We start from the raw sequence: 22320 nt of genomic DNA on the forward strand, positions 1-22320 counted from the left end.
AAAGCGAGCAGATATCTGACGTCTGATAGGAAAGAAGAGTCGTCCTCGTCCATAAGCGACATCAATTCGTTGGCTTTGAACCTCTAACTCTGATCGACCATGGCTAAAAAGAGCAAGAAGGATAAGGAAGCCAAGAAGGCTAGAGCTGAGGCTAAACTGAAGAAAAGTGAAGGAAAAGCTGCAGAAAAGGAAAAGAAGAAGTCCAAGAAGATTTTTGGTGCTGACGAGGAGGATGACTTAGACATTGAAGAAGTGCTGGCAAACTTCAAGAAAGAACAGGAGAAGTTCGAAAAAGTTGTGGTTGAATCCATTAACAAACCATCGAAAAGAATCAATTCTTGCATGATTTCTAACCCCAACCATGGCAAAAGTGAGTTGATAATTTTTGGTGGTGAGAATACCAATCAAGCCACCTCTACGACAACATTTTACAACGATCTTATCGTTTTCTCACCCGACAATGGTCAATGGAAAAAAATCACGTCACAAAATGCTCCAATGCCTAGATCATCCGCCGCCATGGCCGGCCATCCTAGTGGTATAGCTCTTCTACATGGCGGTGAGTTTTCTTCGCCCAAGCAAAATACTTTTTACCACTACTCAGACACTTGGCTCCTCGACTGTTCGACCAAGGAATGGAGCAAGATTGAGCAAAAAAATGGTCCATCTGCACGTTCAGGTCATCGGATGGCTGTTTGGAAGAACTTCATCATATTACATGGCGGGTTTAGGGATCTTGGCACGTCGACGACGTATCTGAATGATTGTTGGTTGTTCGACATCACTACTCACAAGTGGAAGCAGGTCGAATTTCCACCTAACCATCCTGTTCCTGATGCACGTTCAGGACATTCCCTGATTAGTGACCAAGATGGCGCCATTCTATGGGGTGGGTACTGTAAAGTTAAAGCTGGAAAAGGCCTTCAGAAGGGCAAAATCTTGACCGATTGTTGGCATCTGAAGATGAACTCCAACGTCAATGCCATCAGATGGGATAGAAAGAAGAAGCAAGGTTTTCAGCCTTCACCAAGAGTTGGCTGCTCGATGGTCCCCCATAAAGGAAGAGGTATATTGTTTGGCGGTGTGTACGACTACGAGGAGACCGAAGAAAGCCTGGATTCGAACTTTTACAATGACATTTTTACTTACCAGATAAACACCAACAGATGGTATTCTTTAGCATTGAGACCACAGCGGACAAAGCAAGTCAAACTGAACAACAAAAGCACGAGAGATCAAGAGAAAGAGCTCGAGGAGCTATTAAATAAGATCCTGGAGAATGCTCAACTAGGCGACGGTGATGAAGACGGCGAAAATAGCGAAGAAAGCTCTACCTTGGTCGGCAGTAGAGACGATTCTGAAGACGAGATCAAGAGCGCGGCTAAAGACTACAAAATCTCAAGCGAATTACCTCACCCACGGTTCAACGCAGCCACGACTGTAATTGACGATACCCTGTTCATTTTTGGTGGACTCTGGGAATGCGGCGAGAAAGACTACTCTATCGATTCCTTCTACAGCATTGATCTCAACAGGGCTGATGGGGTGACCATCTATTGGGAGGATTTGACCGCTTTGCAAAACGCTCAAGATAATTCTGACGACGAATCAGATATGGAAGACGGGGACGACACCGATGACGACAACAGCGATGAAGAGGGCACCGATCGAAAGCTTGTCGCAGAGGAAGAGGAAGAGGAAGAAGAGGTTGAAGAGGAGGAAATGGAATATCCTGATCCGCGCCCATGGTTGCCGCATCCTAAAGCGTTTGAGTCTCTGCGTTCTTTCTACGTGCGCACGGGTCCAGCATTCCTGGAATGGGCCATCTCCAACAACAGAGACGCTAAGGGCAAGCATTTGAAGACTAAGGCGTTCGAGATCTGCGAGAGTCGTTGGTGGGAGAGGAGAGATCAAGTCCGCATCGAGGAAGATAAGCTCGAAGAACTAGGCGGTGTCGGCGAAATTGTCGAGAAGGACACAACCAAAACCTCCAAGAGAAGATAGAAACAACCTCGACGCATTTTATAGACCATAATGCAGTAATAAGACGATAAATAGACAAGTGCTCATACAACTACCGTCTACACGTGACTGCAACCCAGCTATTAAGCTAAGACCGTCTATCATCGGTAGACTTGACCAGCTTCTAGAGTCCTGACTTGACTAGGGCCTCGATATGACATCTGTGACCGGGGAAGAAGCTGAAAAGCCGTTATCTGTGGACGATGAGTACGAACTTTGGAAATCTAACGTTCCTTTGATGTATGACTTCGTTAGCGAGACGAATTTGACTTGGCCAACTTTGACGCTCGAATGGTTGCCCAGCAGCAGCGCTAGTGAGCGCCAGGAATTGATTCTTGGGACTCACACATCTGGAGAAGAACCTAACTATTTGAAGATAGCTGCAATTGATCTGCCAGATGAAATTATACCTGGAAAAGTGGAAGCCGACACGAATGGCACTACCAAGTCGAATATCAGGATTACCAAAAAGTTCAAGCATGACGAGGAGGTGATAAGGGCGCGATATATGCCTCAAGATAGCAATATCATCGCTACAATCAATGGCAAGGGTGTTGTGTTTATATATGACAGATCCCGCGAAACCGCTGACGGCTTCTTGTCAGCCTTGAAATATCATCAGGAAAACGGCTATGGGCTGTCTTTTAATCCTAGGGACAAGGGAAAGCTTCTGAGTGGTTCCGATGACTCCAACATTGCTCTGTGGGATGTCACGAGTAAAAACATTAATCCCATCGCCACCTGGGAAAACTGCCATCAGGATATCGTTAATGATTGTAAATGGCATGAATTGGATGGCAACACATTCGGCTCAGTTTCCGAGGATCTGACGCTGCAGTTGCACGATCAGAGGGTAAAGGATGCCGCAGGCACAAAAATCGTCACACCAGTCGCGTTCAACACCATAGCATTTAGTAAGCACTCTACGAATCTGTTTGCTGCTGCTGGAACGAATTCGCTGATCTACTTATATGATGCCAGAAGGCCATCGGAGGCTTTACACAGCATGTCCGGCCATGACGGAAATGTCACGAATCTGGAATTTTATGCAGAGAAGGACGGGATTGTTACGTCTTCAGGAGAGGATAGGCGAGTTCTTCTGTGGGATTTGACCGAAATAGGAGCCGAACAAACTCCAGACGATGCAGAGGACGGTGCACCAGAGGTCTTGATGATCCATGCTGGCCATAGAAGCCCCGTGAATGATTTCTCGATGAATCCAAATATTCCTTGGTTGATGGCCAGTGCAGAAGAAGAAAATATAGTACAGGTTTGGAAATGTTCAAGCAAACTGCCCAAAATAGGAGGGGCCCCTGCCATAGACGATTCGTTACTAGAGTGAAAATGATTATTAGCATATAGCAATACACACATATTGTAGAGTATGACTGACTAGCGACAGAGGTTTTGCCCAGCAAAAACGTACTATCAAGAAAGGCCTAAACATCCTCGATGAATGATTGAAAACATTCCATGAAAGCCTCCATATTATAACTGTCAGGATAATGGATACAAATGTTGAGGCCCTTTTCGCTGTGAGTATAAGACAGAGACATGAGCTGACCAGGCCTTAGGCTTTGAGTCACATTGAGCTCTCTCACACCGAACTTACCATCAGGAACATTATCAGTCCCTATTTTGATGTTTGAGAGATCGTTTATCTGGATAAGCTTGGTATTGTTATTCTTTTCTTCGTAGCTGAACCTCATCCTCTTAATGTCATCGTCATTGAAGCCAAACTTTTCCCACGCCTTCATTCTCTGTCTCAATATTGTAACGACATGATCAGTGACTTTTTTGAACTGATACTCTAGGAGTTGCTCCCTGTATTTAGGGTCTTTCTCTGACAGTTTGATGCTACTCGAGTCATATCCATTGTAGACTGTGAGGCCGGAAAAGTTTTGATCATCTATCAACGACAACGGGCATTCCACTCTAATGTCCTTATAAAACATGCCAAATTCCGAAGAATCCTCTAACGATGACCTCAGATCAGCAGGAACGCAAAACGTGATAGTGCCCGTGAAGTTCCTAACAATAGGCTTCAAACAGAGCATTGTAATTGCACAAACGAAACTTCTTAAGCAAATGTCCTGCTGCTTGAACAAACAATTTAAACGTTCCAACCTCTCAGGAGGAATGTTACCAAAAATTGTGGTGCCACATAAATTATTATCAGTTCTCAGTATATCAGCATAGCGTGCGCGAAATTCCTTCAGTTGCTGTGGAGGATTTGAATTCAGATAGTTGAAAGGTTTCTTAAGAGCATTCACGTATAACGCTTTGAAGAAAGACTGGGTCTGAAGATTGAACAAATCGGCTGCCTTAGCAGGTAGGCGGAGCTTCGCACTGTCATAAATGGACTTGGGAAAATGTGGAAGAACTGCACGATCAAGCTTGAAGATAGTTGACAATTCTTTTCCTTTCTTCGGGATGCTATTCAGAGTATCCAAAAAGAGCTTGTGAAAGTTGGCCGCAGAGAATACATCAAACAAGACATCATGCCCATGAAAGATAACCAAAGTTTCGTCAACTACAAAGAGCTCCCATAAAACATTACCAGAACCCGGTTGAAAAATCGTTTGATTGAAAATATGGCGCAGCAGATATGGCGGAGCTCCGAAGCGGCAATTAACAAGCTCATCCTTGTAACTGTCGAAGGTTATCGTGTTAATGACGTCGTCGGCTTTGATTTCCTTGACTGGTGCAAATTCTAGGCCTTCTGTTATTGTGGTATAAAGTTCGACGTGCTCCGAGATCAGCTTCGCAAGCGCTCTTGAAAGAAGTGACACATTTAGACGTGAATCCTTGTAAGTTAGAAGCGTAGCATCATCGGACCACTCTTCTGGTGTCGTAGAATACATTGCACCGAAGACAATGCCATTTCGATGACCTTCCAAGGATTGTGATAAAACCTTTTTTTCAACGCTGCTTAATGATCTAAAGGACATGGCAAGCTGATGAACTCTTATAGCGGTACAGTATAAATGAAATGGAAAGGAAGTCCAGTCTGTTAGAAGCTCATATTTATATGAATAATGCTCGGGAGAAGGGATAGAGTTGTCGTTTAGAACATTGCAATATTAATCTTGTCTCAATCTCAATGGAGTGCACAAGTCCCATCCCGCTATCCTTGCACTTCGTTGAGCCGCCAAGAAGTATATTGAAAAATGCGAGACCTGGAGTTTTTCACTTTACGATTCGTAAAGGCGTCTAGGAACGAAGACCGAAATCTAAACGAGAACACTTTTAATGAACGAAACCAATCATATAGGGAAGACCACAATCGTCAATTTCAACGCTAGGAATCACATCAGCTGCTCGGAAACCATAATAATGTGCACAAGGAATTGATGGCTTGAAACAATGTAAAGACCCGCTGGGCATTCCGCTGGAAAAGTTTTGCCCGGTAGCTTACATTTATCGTAGCATATTTAACTATCCCTTGCATCATTAACAGGTTTGCTTCCTGGTGAATAACCAGTTTGGTAAATCCATAAATAAACTCGGACCAAACTTGCCGGACGAAGCCCATTTTTTCATTGTCTCTGCATACAGATCGATGATCTGGCCTAAGTTGTCATCACTGTTGCCATCACTACTCTCCATGATAATCTTGCTCAAAAACAGCGAAGCGCTGGAACCAACAGAGTAATATGTTTCCTGATGCAGACCAGGCTTAGACTGAAGCAGTGCATCATGAACTGATTTTAGCATTTCGAATAAAGTGTTCTGATGGCTTATACGACTGAAAAAAGAGGTCTTAATCTTGAAAAGTTTGCTCTTCAATAATTTGGCAATTCTGTTGGCCAAAGCCTTATCGGTTGTCTGCTGAATGCATCTGATCATCGGTTGAATCAGCAGGAGGCAAGGTGGGTATGCTGACTTCTCTGCTTCGAGATTAGACTCTTTTAGCGCAGATTTTTCAACATGTCTAACATAGATTTCAAGCATGTCAATGATTCTCTGCTTGAAAGCAATCACGCTTTCGCGAGATTCTTGAGCTTCGATTTTTCTTTGATTACCCGTTGAGATGCTCGAAAGAGCCTGTTTTCTGCGCTTGAAAATCTCGGATAGTTGTCCGTCTAATTCCATCATCTTTTCGTCATCCATGGATTCCTCGTCTTCGTCCCCGTCTTCCTCAGCATCAAATTCATGCTCGTCATCGTCCCCCAGCTGATCAAATTTAACCTCGCCCTTCTCGTTGACGATATTTTCAGGGAGGTTCAAGGCCTTCGCCAGAGCACTTGCAGCTTCTCTATCAATTTTGGCAATGTCACTCTGTTCAGCACCTTCTTCCTGCTCGTCATCAACGCTTGCGGAAGACTCATCATCGTCCTCTATGCTACTCTCGTCTTGTTCGTCTTCTTCGTCTTCTTCCTCACTTTTTTCATCATCAAGCTCCTTTTCTTCAGATGAACCCTCATCCATTGCCTCATATTCACCAGCTCCCTCGAAGAGCTGACTGAAGCCCTTCTTATTTTCTCTAGCAGACAAGACATCCAGCAAAACTTTGAGTTCTTCTTCTCCGATATCTTCGATGAATTGCTGCCAAACGTAGAGGCTTGACTTTTTGAGCAAAGCTTTCCGCTGTGCCAGCAAAGATAGAAGAATTTCTGTCATACCCACCAAGGATGAGTCATTCTCATCCCTATTCTTGTAGAAGCTGCAGAGCTCTTCAGCGACTTGAACTGCATCACTCTCTCCGGAGTACAATTGCAATAGAGACATCGATAGAAGCATTTCTATACCACGTAGCTGCGCATTTTCCAAGTCGGTCGAAACGCTACTCAAGACCTTAAAAGCATTTTCTTTGACTTCATTCAATGATTCGTCCATTTTGGTTGCTAACTGCTTTCCTGACGATTCTGCTTCTCTAATCATCTGTAGGGCATAATATTGGTACGAATGGTTCTGAGTAGTTGATTGCATAGCTTCGGACAAAATTGATTGGAGTCTCTCGTTGGCCAAAGTGTTGATCGTCTCATCGCCCTCGAAAAAGAATGCTAACGAGACGATCGGACGGAGGAGCAACTCCACAACCATATCATGGGTCAATTGCGCTCTATGGCCACGCACGACATACAGCAGAGTATCCAATGCAAACTGTAACTGAGTCTTCTCTGCACTTGAACTGGACTTCACTGAATAGTTCGATAATGACTCGAATATTTCGCAGAGAGTAGCTTCGTCTAATTGGTCTAAGGCCAAGAGTTTTGACACGGTTTTGGTTTTCGTTAGTTTATCAAAGTTGATCGAGCCATTAGGTCCGAACAAAAGTGCAGTGAAACATGGCACAAGTTTGTGGGAAGGGTCTTTTTGACAAATATCGACAATAGAATTCAAAATCTTGTGGGATATCTTAAAGAGGAATCGTCTAGAGTCGCTTGAGTGGTTTATGAGTGTCCTTAAAAAATTTTGGCTAAAACAGCATGATACCCAATTAGATGGAACGAGCGGGAGGGTTTTCTCGAAGATGACAAATCCCAGAAACTTCCTCTCATTGGATGCTTTTTCGTTAAAGATAGTTTCATCGACGGCAGCTTGCCAGAACTCTGGGAATTGGATAATATGCGATTTTTCCTTCTTCCTTTTTTTGTTCTTTTGCTTACCACTGCCATTAGAGCTCGATGGCTCCTGCGTAACCACAGGCAAAAGGACATCCCAAACGAAATGCAATCTTGGAGCCCAGTTGGCTGCCTTTACAGAATCTTCGCCGTCTGCTGCACCGGAGTTACAGAGCACCTTAGACAGCAGGGGTAGATTGCCTCTCGCGAGCGGATCATTTGCCTTCCAAGATTTCGAGCTCAAAGTCACTTGAGCAAGCGCCGACGAGAGATCCACAGAGCGATTGTGGTTCAATAGAACATAGATCGCGATTCCTTCATTGGTCAAGGTCAGCTGGTACTGATCCAACAGTTTTAGGATGCTTTGCGCCACATGAATGTCAACGTACGGCAGTAGTTTTTGAATGGCTTGGAAAAGCGTAAACAGACATGGCTCACGCAGCCAAGTTCTGACAACCGCTAGCTGGCACAATTCATCCATGAAGCGGAACGCAAAAGCCGAGATTTCTCCATCCTCAGAAATAAAGATCTTTGCGAAGACGACTTCGCTTAAAAGTGCCTGCAGCCCGAACATTTTGCCAAACAGCAAGCCTCTTTCGTCCTTACCCTTTGCTGGCTTCTTAGAGTCAGCACTCTTGGAATTCAACGACAACGTATCAGAAAGCAAATCGAGCAGGTTGTTCATGCTACCCAATTCCGCCGGCACATCGCCCTCCATGTTCAAAGCCACGTTGACGACCTCGGCCAGACATAACGAAAAGCCAAGTCGAGCACTATTTCTGCTCGACGCCAAACCATTGATTAGTCTCTTAAGTACGTACGACCATTCATCCGCATCATCCGGCAACGTAAGTGCCGAGAGCTCTCCAATCAGTCCCACCGCCGCTTCAACTCGCTCATCCTGTAGATCAGAAGCGAGCTTGTAAAACCAGTCCCTATTGACACGAGCCGATACCATACTGAAGTGACGAGGCCAATAAACCACCAGGGCAGCTTACATCTCAACTATCAATGCTCCATTCTTCCTACTCATCGCCCATCACTATGTAAAATATTTCACTATGGGCTTACCCGGCGAAGCCATATGATGGAAACTCATACTGAAGCTGCTTAAAACGAGAGGAAAAGGCGGCGAATGGACCCAATGGCATCTCATCAATCGCCTCCCAGCTGACCGCCGCGTAGCGTGCCTAGCTGCGCCGCAGAGTCCTCGCGGCGACGACTGCGGTGGCTGCTCTCATCGCCGTTCTTGCGCTCAGCAGCCTACCAGTCAGATAGCATCGTGCCAAGCTAGCCAACCGTGAACCAGCGCTTTCCGCAGTAGCTCTTTAACGCTGCCAATTGATCGTTGTTGCCAAAATTTTTGAATGGTAGCGCCGCGCACGCACATCACAGGATACGAGCCAATTGTATATGCGGTGTTCCAAGCTGGGAGAGCTGCCAAAGCAGTTATTGGAACCACTGCACAGTCAACTGGGACGTCTTGCAAGCGAAGAGATCTACTGCTACAGTTCTCTTGTGCTGTGTTTTCACATTCAGTTGTTCCAATTTGCTCAGAACACAATCACTGCGATCAGGATGTCTTCTTGGAGGAAAGCCGGCTTGACCTACAACACATACCTTTCGGTGGCTGCCAAGACCGTGAGGGCAGCCTTGAAGCCAGAGTTACAGACTTCCAAGGTGTTGGCCAGATCTAAGACCGAGGCCCGTTACGTGAAGTACGAAAAGGGCAGTCCTACCTCGGACCCAGTGCCTCTACAAGAGTAAGCGGACAATCCATGACGATGATGGCTCTAAATATTCGAAATTTGTAGTTAGGAAGAAATTGTATAGTTGGCAAGTTCAAGATTTGTTAGCTTTTATGGTCTCTGTGTTGTAGTAACGATGACTTTTTCAGTTAGCTGGACGTAATAATGAGAGCCATGCAGAAGAGTACTGGAAAGCCGTCAGCTTAAGGTTGATTGAGGGATGTTAGCACTCGGTGGTGGTTCTTTGGTCATGAGGCGATCGGCAATCTCGGCAGTGAGGATGGTGATGTTTGGAAGGGGCAATTTGACGGGTCGGCCGCTGCAGATGATCAAATCATCGTTACTTGGTGCCGATAGTGTCTCTAAAAGGCTCTGTCACCAGTTGGTGAGGCCTAGATTGCTATCGAATGAAAGAGTGACATTGGCAGTATTCGTCCGCTCAATGCAGCCAGGGACGCCGGCTCTGCACAGAAGCTATTCCGCTACTGCCAAGCTGCAGCAGGCCAAAAGGAAGAAGGTTAAGGACGGTGAAGAGAAATCAGGCCTGGGAGACGTTGCCAGGCTTCTTATGTTGGCACGTCCCGATTGGAAACTGCTTGTCGTTGCCATTACATTGCTGGCGATTTCCTGTGCTATTGGTATGAGTATACCAAAAGTTATAGGACTGATCCTAGATGTGCTGAAAACAGGACTGGAGAATAATGAGGGCCAGGAGGGCCCAATCCCAATGGCGAACGTGCCGCCAATTTTCATGGGACTTTCGATATACGAATTTTTGGCCGGATTCGCCGGCCTCATGGTTCTCGGAATCGCCGCCAACTATGGGAGGATCGTACTTCTTCGGATCCTGAGTGAGAGAGTAGTGGCTAGGTTACGTGCAAATGTTATCAAGAAGACGATCCACCAGGATGCCGAGTTTTTCGATAGACATAAAGTGGGTGACTTGATTTCAAGACTTGGATCTGATGCATACGTGGTATCACGCTCGATGACACAAAAGGTCTCTGATGGGTTTAAAGCACTCATTTGTGGTGGTGTCGGAGTCGGCATGATGGTTTCAATATCGCCAGAACTTTCTGGGTTGCTTCTATTATTCACACCTCCGGTCTTGTTTAGCTCGTCAATCTTTGGCAGGAAAATCAGACATATTTCAACCGAATTGCAGGAAGCCACTGGTCAGTTGACTAGAGTTTCTGAGGAGCAGCTTAGTGGGGTAAGAACCGTGCAATCGTTTGTTGCCGAGCAGAAAGAGATCCATAGATACAACTTCGCAATCAGAGATATCTTCAATGTCGGTAAAAAGGCCGCCTTCATAAATGCCCAATTTTTCACAGCTACCAGCTCCTTAGGTGATATTAGTTTTCTTGTCGTGCTGGCCTATGGTTCTTACCTTGTCCTACAGGGCAGCTTGACAATCGGTGACCTGACAGCGTTCATGTTGTACACGGAATACACCGGAAGTTCAGTTTTTGGGTTAACCAGTTTCTACTCAGAGTTGATGCAGGGTGTTGGTGCTGCCACAAGGCTGTTTGAATTGACAGATCGTGTGCCCTCGATAAGCCCGACATCCGGGAAGAAGTTCGTCCCCGGAAAAGGTGAGATTGTTTTCAAGGACGTTTCGTTCAGCTATCCGACAAGACCCGGCAACATCATTTTTAATGACTTGAATCTACACATTCCTGCAGGTTCCAATGTTTGTGTGGTGGGACCGTCAGGTCGCGGTAAGTCCACAATTGCGCTTTTACTTCTTCGCTTCTACAACCCTACTAGCGGGCAGATCTTCATTGATGGACAGGATATCAGCAAACTCAACAGCAAATCTTTGAGACGTGAGATTGGTATAGTTCAGCAAGAGCCTGTCTTAATGTCCGGCACAATACGGGACAACATTACCTATGGTTTAACGGAGACACCGACTAAAGAAGAGATTCGTACAGTCGCAAAACAGTGCTTCTGCCACAACTTCATCACGAAGTTTCCTCATGGCTATGACACGGTCATAGGCCCACAGGGTGCCTTGTTAAGTGGCGGCCAAAAGCAGAGAATCGCTATCGCAAGGGCTTTGATCAAGCAGCCCAGTATTTTAGTCCTCGACGAAGCCACTTCAGCACTAGACGTCGAAAGTGAAGGCGCCATCAACTATACCTTCGGTCAGTTGATGAAAAGTAAATCTGTGACCATTGTCAGCATAGCACATCGTTTGAGTACTATCAGGAGATCTGAGAAAATCATCGTGCTGGGCAATGATGGTTCCGTCGTGGAAACCGGCGACTTCAAGGACCTTTTTGCCAACCCTTCAAGTGAACTCTCCAAACTACTGAACGAAAAGTCCAGCAGGACCGAGGTTTCTTCGGCAAATTACCAACCTCCAGCTGACGAGAAGCAATTGGAAGATGAAATAATAGCACACTCTTCCGAGTTGGGATCAGAAGGCCATGACGATTCAGTCGAAGAAATACTGAAGGACGTCAGCTCTGACGGTAAGCCTATAAAACTACCCCAGTAGGAAGCAAGATTTTTTTATGCATTGAACCTAGCACTGGCTCAAGTTGCTCGACATTTCAAAAATTGTTGCTTGACGCCAAACTTTCTATTAACATTCACATCACCCAGGAAATATTGTATATATAAGAATCATAGTTACTTGCAGGGCCATCTGTTGTGACCTTGATCGGTCCTAGGCTTGTCAGTTCAAGGTCTCGCGTGCTCGGATTAAACGGCCCTGTTGTAGAATGAAGATTAAGTTAGCTGTTAGTGAAACAGCAGAAGAGTGTTCTAAGCGATATAAGAGACCTAATATTCGATCGAGCTGAACTATGATCGAACATGATGAATCGAGAAATTTCCTGCTTAAAATAACTGGTCATGTTGCCGGCATACAGGACATTTTGAAATCAATAGAAGAAAGCTCAGACTGGAACGACAGCTTCTCGGATCTGATTTTAGACCTTTGGAACCAATTGAGAGGTTTAAAGGGACATTTGGCGTCGATTTTCACCCTTGATGTTCCTTTGGATCGAATAAGCGACCAACTGCTTCGTCTACAGAACAACAAGGGCGATTTCGCTAGTATTGTTGGCACCGTCAGTCGAATTGAACCATCACTATCACACTTGCTTGACATCTTGGAAAGTGAGAGAAGCAAGTGCAAAGAAAGCCAGGATTTTGGTTCCGTCTTAAATCTGATAGAAAACTGTATGCAAATTGCAAGCGAAGCGGACGTATGGCTCGGTTCCAGCAAATCCGTACTCGACGCATCACTGGAGTATAATGAGATTCTGAAAGATCACATTGAGACGTTAGAAAATGTCATTGAAACCAACATAGAACTGTGTTTTGAACTACAAGAGGAGAGGTTTTCTTCGCCCGTGCGACATACGCCTTCGTTCACTTTGAAGCAACTTATAAGGCTACTGTCTTCTAATTCCGAAGGATCTGGCGTTAAATTACCCACTTTTTCCGCTGTTGAAGAGGCTTTATGCAAGAAGTTTCTGGCGCTTAAACATAGCATACCGCCCATAGAAAGAAGCCTTACAGAGATCCTACCAGAGAGGATTCAAGATTTTGGTAGGCGAAACGTGCCTAACATAGCCCATATAACCCTTCTGCTTGAGGATAAAAAGAAGGGTTTGCTATCCAAATATAGATTCATGGTTGACGAGATTCGAGAGCTGCAAACTGAACTGATAGATAAAAGATGGAGCGTACTGTTTCGGAATTTGAACCACGAGTTGGCGTCCATACTGAACGAGATTGAAGTCCTGCAGTCTAAAATTTCACAACATGATCACAGCTCGGTTATTAATGGCAGACTTCGAGAACAACTGGAAAAGAAAACAAAGACTGTGATGAAAACTTTCAATGTTGCCTATAAAGCCCTAGAGTTTTCATTGCTCGAGCCGCAAGTTGCATCAGAAACCAACGCGTTGGCACAGAGGTGGCTCGATATACGACCTCAAAGTGATAAGATTTTGACCAAAGTTACACGCGAGCAGGACGACGTCCAATCGCTATCAGACAGACTTCAAGACCTCTCTTTAAGGAGTAATATTCCGCCAGCGCAGTCCAATCCGTCGCAGAGGAGCAATTTTGGAGCTTTCCTGCTGAAGAAAATGAATATAAGACCTGTGATTGTCAAAGGAACTCCAGCATCCGCTGCGAAGGCAAATCCTGTTTACCAGCATTCACCACTCAAAGAGAAGAGCGGCCCCATGGACGGTCTCATTTTAAAGACTGCCCCGCTCTTGCCTTATTCGCGCCAGCGGAGCAGCTCAGAAGATCTCTTTGACACTCTCGAAGGCTCGTCGGGCTTGACATCAGACTCGCTGGAGTCTCTGGAGTTTGAAAAGATTTCATATTATTCCAGGCAGCAGAGTAGAATTCCAATTCTGCCGGCAACGACGTTGCCAATAACCGCAATAAGATCTCAGTCGGTGAAATCATCGCAACAATGGACGCCATGTCCGCTTAGACGTCGCTCGCTGAAGCAGCCGACACCAAGAGCACTCCTACTATCAGCTGGTATGATGTAGGAAATTGGCAACTATATCTAAAATCATCTTCAGTGTAATTTCTTATGAGTTTATTACTATATGCTGTATTCGATAGAATTACCGTCGCGCGCCAAGTCGTGAACCTTCAAAGCTTCAAGCTGTGACATCGTAGAGCATCATTCAAACAGGCAACTATATAATAGGCGCCTGTAGCCACATATGTATTGGCTATAGGCTTTATTAGCTTAGCAACCGTATGGTTTTAGTGGGAAACAGTTCGAGGGTCTCTCTTGGAGAGCTCGGTAAGGGAAATCATGAGGAAACAGATTCAAAGCGCAACCTGCAACTGGGTACCTTCCGTCTGTCAAACTCTTCTGGCACCATTGTAACGAGAAACATTAAGGCTATTTTCAAGAGATCAGGTTTTATCAACTCACCTAGAGAGTCATCCATCACAGATCACGCTGGACCCATGACATATGCACATTCCTATAACGATGCAGTAAGTTATTTCATTTCGATGAACGCTGAACCAAGTCTAAAGGATTCCCTGGCCTCTATGAGGAACGGCTTGTGCCTGAGGAGAATTAATAGGAGGAAGCAAGTGATGTATATATTCAAGTTGGAGAATGACGAGGCGATTACGTGGAGAGATGGGGCTAAGAGATTAGAGCTGGACTCTATCAAAGACATACGTACGGGCAATATGGCCAGCAATTATCGAGAAGAATATGGGGTCTCGAGTAAAGTGTCCGATTTTTGGGTCACAATCATATATACTGTATGCAACAAGCTGAAGGCTTTGCATGTGGTGGCTGAAAACGAGCATGATTTTTCGCTGTTCTTTAACTGCGTCTGCGGATTGGTGAAATCAAGGAGAGAATTGATGGAAAGCATATCGGTGCCTGATAATGAAAAGTTTGCTAACTTTCATTGGCATCGAACGGTCTCTGATAGAAAGGAGGACGAAACTAAGGATACGCTTACATTTGAAGATGTCAAGAGACTTTGCAATAAGTTTCACATCTACTGCTCGTCCAACCATCTGCTTAAATTCTTTGTGATCGCTGATGTCAATCACAACGGACTTTTGAACTTTCAAGAGTTTCAGACCTTTGTTAAACTGCTCAAGGAACGGCCAGAAGTGCGGAAAATCTGGAACACAGTTACGAAAGGAACCAAGGGGATGGATTTTGAGATGTTCTACCGCTTCTTAAGTGATGTTCAAAGGGAGAACATATCCAGAGAGAAAGCGTACCAAATTTTTGCCCAGTTTAGAAAGCCAAAGCATTCCTTACTTTATGAAGAGGATTTTGTTAAGTTTTTGGGAGGGCAGCCGTATGTCAGAGGTATCGAGGAAGACTACACTAAACCGCTTAATCATTATTTCATAGCATCATCACACAATACTTACCTGCTGGGAAAACAGGTGGGGGAGACGCCGTCGGTTGAAGGATACGTCCATGTTTTACAGCAAGGATGCAGGTGCATTGAAATCGACATTTGGGATGATGACATGGGCCCAGTCGTGTGTCATGGTTTTCTGACAGCTGCGATTCCTCTGATCAACGTCGTGGAAATAATTAAAAAATACGCATTCATCACATCACCATTTCCTTTGATAATATCCCTAGAAATCAATTGTAACAAGGAAAATCAAATCATTGCCAATTCAATCTTCCAGAACTGCTTTGGTTCACTTTTGTACTATCCAAGCGAGCCAATGGCAGCATTGCCCTCCCCGATGGAACTTCGACATAAGATTATTCTCAAAGGCAAGAAAACCATAATCACTCTGCCGCCTGGGAACGGGGGTTCTTTGAGCAATACCGAAAGCACGTCGTCATATAGTTCATCACACGATTCGGAAACTGAAAGTACAACAAAGGGGAAGGAGAATCAGTCCTCTTCAAGCATACAGAGAATGAAAAGGATCAAGAAAAAGAATGTCGTAGTGACAAGGGAGCTGCTGGCTACATGCGGGCTGCATGGTTTGAAATTTCGCAACTTCTCTCTCCCTGATTCGAAGACACCTGCACACTGCTTTTCTTTCGATGAGAAGGCTTTCGATAGCATGCAGAAGGACAAGACTTTGGAGCTGTCTATCGACAAGCACAACAGGCGGTTCCTTATGCGCGTTTACCCTCATGCGCTGAGATACAAGTCTTCGAACTTCAATCCCATCAAGTTTTGGAAACTCGGGGTGCAAATGGTCGCAGCAAACTGGCAGACCAATGATCTGGGTCAGCAAATAAACCTTGCCATGTTTCAACTATACAACCGGAAACACGGTGTCCTTCGTTCCGGCTACGTTTTGAAGCCTGCCCGTTTACTGCCGACGGTCTCAAAGGTCTTATCCATTCCTCAGATCTACAAACAAATGCAGACCGATCCCATTAAGCTAGAGCTCAAGATACTTTCGGCACAACTGTTACCCAAGCCGACAGAAATTAAGAACTCAAAGGAGGGGTCCTTCGCTCCATATGTCACTGTAGAGCTGATCAGTGATGAAGAGCTCTCAAGCCCCCTCACCGTCAAGAGCGGCACCAAATATTCCGCCACTGTCGCTTGCACAGAAAACTGCAAGGAGAATGGGTTTAATCCTGTCTGGGACATGACAGTACACGCTACATTCAAGTCCTTAGACTTTGCATTTGTGAAGTTTACAGTCAAGACTGGTGAACTGCAGTTGGCAACGTCATGCTTCCGATTGCAGCTTCTGAGATCTGGCTATAGGTCCATCCCCCTCTACAACTCCGAAGGTGAGCTCTACATCTTTTCCACTTTGTTCATATATACAAGACTAGACTAACAACAATCGTGGCATGTTCAGTGATGCCAGTGGCACCAGTTGAACGAAATTTCGAGGTCGCCGCAACCTCTTTTACTTGTTGAAGCTAAGTTTACGCGTCTCGGTGCGTTTCGCGTCCGCTGCGTTAAGATCACCGCTATCTTCAGCCTTACGGAAAGCAGATATATAACGACACATTCCTCTAGCGGCTTGCTACCTGGAATCGCTGTTATGATAGAGATAGAAAGCTACCATTGAGCAACTGATGGCATCACCTATAAAGAAACGGACAGCGCTTGCTGGCAAGAGCACGAATGTTAGACAGACCCCTGGAAGTATCTACAAGAACAACGGCACATCTAGTCACACTTCACCGAGCAAAAGGAGCCAGGTCAATGTGAGCTACGCGTTGACGAATAGCCCTGTCAGAAGCTTGTCTTTTTCACCCAGGAAGAACCACAACAGTGCCATATTTACGTTCCACGAGGAAACACCATCTGAAAGAGCAGCAACTTTGATGATGCACATGTCGCTCAACAAGCGGGCGCTCTCCAATCCCGATGAGAACGACGCTAGCGCTGTCAAGGAGAATATGTCGCCCAGCAAGGCGTCACGTCTGGGCGAATTGCCCCAGAGATCGCCCAAGAGGAAACGTCTGCAAGACCTCAGCATCACAGAATACATGGGATTCGTGGAGCAGCCTCACTCGGGTCAGATTGCACCCTTAACCTTGCATTACAAACACAAAACAGTGCTGCCAAGTTTCGTGACCCCTCCGCGAGACCAAAGGCTGCGGGAGTTCTTCGCAACCAGCAGCTCGGATGCACCAACCCCGGCCTCGCGTACCACTGACGATATCCCCAAGAATAAAGTGGTGAGGAAACTGAACTTCAAGATCTGCGAAAACTGATACCCTTTTCCGAGCCTGCTATCAAGCCCAGCCCCACGAGTAAGATGTTGGCTGAGAACAGCATCCAGGCAGGCATAAAATAATGCTTGGCAGGTCAACTACGATGGTTCGAAGCGACTCTTCTAGTTGATAGTTCTCACACTATTTCCAACACGTGACCGTTCTCAGGTATAGTTCAGCTCTAGAAGCGCTAAAAATTTTGGTGCTCATCGCAGCCATCTCATCGCAAGATTGGCAACAGCATTACACCTTCAAGAGACTCGTCGAGCTTGGAATTGATCATGGGCAAAGCAGCAAAGAAGAAGTACTCGGGTGCTCCAGCTTCATCGAAGCAAGTTGATGCCGAGAAACATTTGAGCTCGGTGTTTAAGTTTAACACCGATTTGGGCCAACATATCCTGAAAAATCCATTGATTGCACAAGGTATTGTTGACAAGGCTCAAATAAGACCCTCAGATACGGTTTTGGAAGTTGGTCCCGGTACTGGTAACTTGACCGTACGAATTCTCGAGCAAGCGAAAAATGTTGTCGCTGTGGAGATGGACCCGAGAATGGCAGCAGAGTTGACCAAGAGAGTTCGAGGAACAGCTGCTGAGAAGAAGTTGGAGATTCTTCTCGGTGATTTCATGAAGACGGAACTGCCCTACTTTGATATTTGCATAAGTAACACGCCGTATCAAATTTCATCGCCGTTGGTCTTCAAGCTCATCAATCAACCAAGACCGCCACGGGTGTCGATCCTAATGTTCCAAAGAGAATTTGCCTTGCGGTTGATTGCCAGGCCCGGAGACTCACTTTACTGTAGACTATCGGCCAACGTCCAGATGTGGGCTAACGTTACTCACATAATGAAGGTGGGCAAGAACAATTTCAGGCCTCCGCCACAGGTGGAATCTAGTGTTGTGAGACTAGAGATCAAAAATCCCAGACCACAAGTTGATTACAACGAATGGGATGGTCTGCTGAGGATCGTTTTTGTCAGAAAGAACCGTACCATCTCAGCTGGGTTCAAGTCATCCACCATTCTGGAAATTTTAGAGAAAAATTACAAGACCTATCTAGCAATGAACAATGAGATGGTCGATGACTCCAAGGGCTCGATGTTAGAAGTGGTCAAGCAAAAGATCGAGACTGTGTTGAGGGAAACAGGACTTGGAGAAAAGAGAGCCGGTAAATGCGATCAGAACGACTTCTTGAAATTGCTCTATGCCTTCCACCAAGCCGGTATCCATTTTTCATGAACACTTCAATGCGTCCCATGGGGTTCCACCAGCTATATGTAAGGATCAAGCACAACAATGTATATTAGTAATGTCCCTTGATGGAAACAAACGCTGCGTGCTGTCATGGCCTGCCTCCAGCCATGGACACTACTTTGAGTATGATGTAACATGAAAAATCCGCATAACGTCCCAAAAAGCGCTACAATTCACTTGTCAATGGCGGCGATGTCTGCCGCGAAAGATATTTGCTGCTTGATGTGCGTTGTCTATGCTGTTATCGTTGCCAAAACTTGGGGTACAGTAAAGATCGTTCTGGTTCTACTTCTGCCACGGTTTGAGGACCGAAACTACCGAATTGAGTTTGGATTCTTTGGATGCTTGGCTGGATCTGCGAAATCGACATTCATTTTTGAAGGTCGAATTTGAATCTTGGCGAGCAGAATTCGCTAAATTGATCCAATAATATATGATTAAACCTTTTGCTCGCATTCCTTATCAATATAAAGCCAATCGTCTTTATGCAGCGATTAAAGCAGACACAAGTTCCATAATTTGTTTCCACACTGAAGGAAGAACTGAATGAAATTGAGAAAGTAACAGCGACCTTTCCGCTCAGCCAGGCATGGATTAGCGTTACTTTGGCATGGAGAAATTTTATCTCTTAAGTTTCAAGACTTCTCAGAAGATCAACCAGCGTTGTTGTCAATTATAGTACACATTTCGGTAAGATCCATGTTTGATAAATGATCGGATTTTAGTTTAACGCTCCAGAACTCCATGTCTCCTAGGTAGGCTAGATTATTAAGAAATTTGAAAGAGGGTTCCAAGACATTCCGGCATACAAGTGATTTTTAGTGATTTACAGTCACTTGAAGCCACCTATAGCACTAATAGAACGCATGGGCTGGCGAGTATAAGGATTTTCGAGTTGAGAAGCGAACCTAGCGCTCTCAGCGTTCCACAAATGGAAGTTCGTCTGCGATAGTACGGCACAACCACCGTCGGGGCGGAACCGCATACCAGTTGCAGAGGGTTCGTTCATGGCCATGCATTCAGAATCATAGCTCAGAGTGATAGACCAGGGAAAACCTAAAATCGCAATGAACAAAATAGGAATTTAAATCATGATACATTACTGGGTTGGAATATTATCTAGGGCTATTCTACTCAGACTCTCTCGATTTGTTCTTCAGATGTCTTCGATACAGAAGAGTCGCACAGGTTCATTGCTGTACTTTCCAATTTCATCTCTTTGTCCACATATTCATTGATTGAGACACCATCAGCCTCCAAGGTTTCCACTTCGCTGATGTACTTCTTCATGACGGGTGATGACAGATCACGGTGGAACTTTTCGTGGCCAACGAAGACACATACGAAAGTGAAGATGAACACAGCTCCGGTCAAAATGGCCATAACCTTGGCATAATCATGCTTGGTAGTTTCACCTTGGGCATTTTTCTCGTATGGGAATCTGTCGGCAAGCTGAGTTTCGATCGTAGCTGAAGCGGCCGATGCCAAGTTTCCGAGTTGATAAGCTAGGCCTGACACCAAGGCCCTCGCATCAGCGGGCGCCAGCTCCGCCATGTGAATGGGCAACACACCCCAAACCGCAAACACACAGAAATAAGCCATGAAGCCAGCGCCAAGGATGGCCTCTTTGGTTCTTAACATGAATGCCGGATAGATAAAACAGCCTCCCATGGTACAAGCGATCAGCAGGCTGAGCCTTCTGCCCGTGATTTCCATCAACTGTCCGAAGATCATACCGCCGCAGATTGCACCGATATTGGTGACGACGACGATCACCGTGACCGCATCCTCAGACAGTCCCAATTGAGAACGAAGCATAGTGGGCAGCAAATCCTGTGAAGAATGTGTCAAGTAGTTGGGACCAACCAGCAGGATGACCAAATAGACGAAATGGATCCAGTATTTCCTGACAGTGGCCTTAACTTTCTGGAATCTTTCCCCGGCGCTGATCTTGGGAAGTGGTCTACCGCCGTTGGCCTCGATCGCATCGCGCTGCATCAGCGTCCTGGCCTTGAGCACTTTGCTGAAGTAGCGAGTCTCTGGCCACAACAGTCTCCAAGCGGAGAGCAGCACTGGCAGGAAAGTGCTAAACCAGAATTGGATTTTCCATGAGTCGGCCCCGTTGACATGAATGAAGGCCCTGTTGAAGATGATCGCAAAGATAAAGCCCATCGCGTAGGCCGAGAAGAACAATCCAGAGAGGAACGATCTTGCCTTGACGGGTGCATCCTCGATCGCGGTTGCAGAGGCACACGCATAGATACCGCCCATTGAGATACCGGTCAGCCAGCGGACCCCGAGAAACTTGTTGTACGTATCGCAGAACGGAGTACACAGCTGTGCCACGGCGAAGATCAGCAGACATGCGATAAACGGCCATTTACGCGAGTAGCGATCGGTCCAAAATCCAAAGATCACCGCTCCAGCTGAACGAACAAACAGCACCAGCGACAGCCCCCAGGTGATATCGTGTGTAGACTTGCCATAAAGCTGACTTAGCGATCCCGCGCTCACAGACACGCAAAAGAAAGCCCAAGCAGCACAGAGCCACGCCAGGTAGCCCATAAAGAAGTAGTTCCAGTTCTGCAAACTCATCTTTCGCAACTCTGGGATCGGGTTCAAGTTGTGCCACGAGACGCTGTGAACGTGCGCCAGAGACGTGAATCTCGTCACAGCATACCGGCGTATGCTGTACCATGTGATTGGAGGCATCTCCTCGCTGTCCTCCCGGTATTCGACCTCGCGATCTTCGCTGAACACCTGTTCTAGCTCAGCGTCGTCGAGCGCGTCCCGCGCCGTCTCTTCGGGAAGCGAAGGATTATGGAAAAGGCGGTCCTTGTTAGTGTCAGCAGTGGCAAACATAATGTGTTCAGTCACAATTTTGACCGTACTCTAAGAATCGAACTACACTGATGTTACTTGCTTTATACAGCCGATAAGACTCTGAAGATCAACTCCGAGTTCGTTGAGTTGGTCATCACATTGGCAGTAAGCGGGGAATTTAACTTTAGCCCGGAGCAGCGCTCCACCAGTATTGCGGGAGCTTGCCCCAGCAGCAACAGTGCCAAGGCCTTGCAAGTCCAGTTGGCAAAGGTGATGGACGGCGCCAAAGTGTTGAAGAATGGAAACCGGAGATCCGGCCGTGGGGGCGGGGCCCGGCAGCGCGGGGCAATTTCTCAGTCCGCGTGGGGGAGGGGCATGCGTGGGGGCGTGGGTGAGACTTATACGACAAAGGCGGGTAATCTCGGGTGTACTGCTTTTTACGCTATCCATCATCCGCCGGAATTGGAGCTCGGGAACCGGTCGCCGAGGCTGCTTGCTTATCTGCGGAAATATTGGTCCTGATAAGCAGTATTGCATAATTTGAAATTGCTAGGGTCGTTGCTACATTGTGTTTGTCAGGACCCTGAGCCTATCAATCTTGCAATTCAAAACATACGAGAAATTTTCGCGAGCAAGTTCATTCTTCTCTGAGCGGCGCTCCGGGATTTTGGAGCGGCGACATTTGGCTTTGGCAGATTTGCCGTGTCTAT

The 22320-nt window shown here is 46.0% G+C and overlaps 12 protein-coding genes across 12 annotated transcripts; 8 read left to right on the forward strand and 4 right to left on the reverse strand.

Annotated features, from left to right (window-relative positions):
* Nucleotides 1-99: 99 nt before the first annotated feature.
* On the forward strand, nucleotides 100-2004 carry KEL3 (Kel3p; the record flags this gene model as incomplete). The annotated part of the gene is made up of 1 exon (XM_037285872.1): nucleotides 100-2004. The coding sequence occupies one exon, from the start codon at nucleotides 100-102 to the stop codon at nucleotides 2002-2004; it is 1905 nt and encodes a 634-aa protein (XP_037141768.1).
* Nucleotides 2005-2176: 172 nt separating this feature from the next.
* HAT2 (Hat2p) lies at nucleotides 2177-3364 on the forward strand (the record flags this gene model as incomplete). The annotated part of the gene is made up of 1 exon (XM_037285873.1): nucleotides 2177-3364. The coding sequence occupies one exon, from the start codon at nucleotides 2177-2179 to the stop codon at nucleotides 3362-3364; it is 1188 nt and encodes a 395-aa protein (XP_037141769.1).
* Nucleotides 3365-3461: 97 nt separating this feature from the next.
* PBI1 (Pbi1p) lies at nucleotides 3462-4973 on the reverse strand (the record flags this gene model as incomplete). Its single annotated transcript, XM_037285874.1, has 1 exon — nucleotides 3462-4973. One exon carries the CDS (start codon nucleotides 4971-4973, stop codon nucleotides 3462-3464), a length of 1512 nt encoding a protein of 503 aa, XP_037141770.1.
* Nucleotides 4974-5475: 502 nt separating this feature from the next.
* On the reverse strand, nucleotides 5476-8547 carry POL5 (DNA-directed DNA polymerase; the record flags this gene model as incomplete). The annotated part of the gene is made up of 1 exon (XM_037285875.1): nucleotides 5476-8547. One exon carries the CDS (start codon nucleotides 8545-8547, stop codon nucleotides 5476-5478), a length of 3072 nt encoding a protein of 1023 aa, XP_037141771.1.
* Nucleotides 8548-9002: 455 nt separating this feature from the next.
* On the forward strand, nucleotides 9003-9356 carry ATP15 (F1F0 ATP synthase subunit epsilon; the record flags this gene model as incomplete). Its single annotated transcript, XM_037285876.1, has 1 exon — nucleotides 9003-9356. The coding sequence occupies one exon, from the start codon at nucleotides 9003-9005 to the stop codon at nucleotides 9354-9356; it is 354 nt and encodes a 117-aa protein (XP_037141772.1).
* A 201-nt stretch (nucleotides 9357-9557) lies between these two features.
* On the forward strand, nucleotides 9558-11843 carry MDL2 (ATP-binding cassette permease MDL2; the record flags this gene model as incomplete). The annotated part of the gene is made up of 1 exon (XM_037285877.1): nucleotides 9558-11843. One exon carries the CDS (start codon nucleotides 9558-9560, stop codon nucleotides 11841-11843), a length of 2286 nt encoding a protein of 761 aa, XP_037141773.1.
* A 310-nt stretch (nucleotides 11844-12153) lies between these two features.
* On the forward strand, nucleotides 12154-13869 carry KAR9 (Kar9p; the record flags this gene model as incomplete). The annotated part of the gene is made up of 1 exon (XM_037285878.1): nucleotides 12154-13869. The coding sequence occupies one exon, from the start codon at nucleotides 12154-12156 to the stop codon at nucleotides 13867-13869; it is 1716 nt and encodes a 571-aa protein (XP_037141774.1).
* Nucleotides 13870-14086: 217 nt separating this feature from the next.
* PLC1 (phosphatidylinositol phospholipase C) lies at nucleotides 14087-16642 on the forward strand (the record flags this gene model as incomplete). The annotated part of the gene is made up of 1 exon (XM_037285879.1): nucleotides 14087-16642. One exon carries the CDS (start codon nucleotides 14087-14089, stop codon nucleotides 16640-16642), a length of 2556 nt encoding a protein of 851 aa, XP_037141775.1.
* Nucleotides 16643-16886: 244 nt separating this feature from the next.
* On the forward strand, nucleotides 16887-17531 carry ACM1 (Acm1p; the record flags this gene model as incomplete). The annotated part of the gene is made up of 1 exon (XM_037285880.1): nucleotides 16887-17531. The coding sequence occupies one exon, from the start codon at nucleotides 16887-16889 to the stop codon at nucleotides 17529-17531; it is 645 nt and encodes a 214-aa protein (XP_037141776.1).
* Nucleotides 17532-17812: 281 nt separating this feature from the next.
* DIM1 (putative dimethyladenosine transferase) lies at nucleotides 17813-18772 on the forward strand (the record flags this gene model as incomplete). Its single annotated transcript, XM_037285881.1, has 1 exon — nucleotides 17813-18772. One exon carries the CDS (start codon nucleotides 17813-17815, stop codon nucleotides 18770-18772), a length of 960 nt encoding a protein of 319 aa, XP_037141777.1.
* A 1149-nt stretch (nucleotides 18773-19921) lies between these two features.
* On the reverse strand, nucleotides 19922-21649 carry JEN1 (monocarboxylate/H+ symporter; the record flags this gene model as incomplete). Its single annotated transcript, XM_037285882.1, has 1 exon — nucleotides 19922-21649. One exon carries the CDS (start codon nucleotides 21647-21649, stop codon nucleotides 19922-19924), a length of 1728 nt encoding a protein of 575 aa, XP_037141778.1.
* Nucleotides 21650-21691: 42 nt separating this feature from the next.
* On the reverse strand, nucleotides 21692-22147 carry HG536_0H04810 (uncharacterized protein; the record flags this gene model as incomplete). Its single annotated transcript, XM_037285883.1, has 1 exon — nucleotides 21692-22147. One exon carries the CDS (start codon nucleotides 22145-22147, stop codon nucleotides 21692-21694), a length of 456 nt encoding a protein of 151 aa, XP_037141779.1.
* Nucleotides 22148-22320: the final 173 nt, after the last annotated feature.

Source organism: Torulaspora globosa, chromosome 8, assembly GCF_014133895.1.
Source record: "Torulaspora globosa chromosome 8, complete sequence".
In the NCBI taxonomy this organism is placed as follows: domain Eukaryota; kingdom Fungi; phylum Ascomycota; class Saccharomycetes; order Saccharomycetales; family Saccharomycetaceae; genus Torulaspora; species Torulaspora globosa.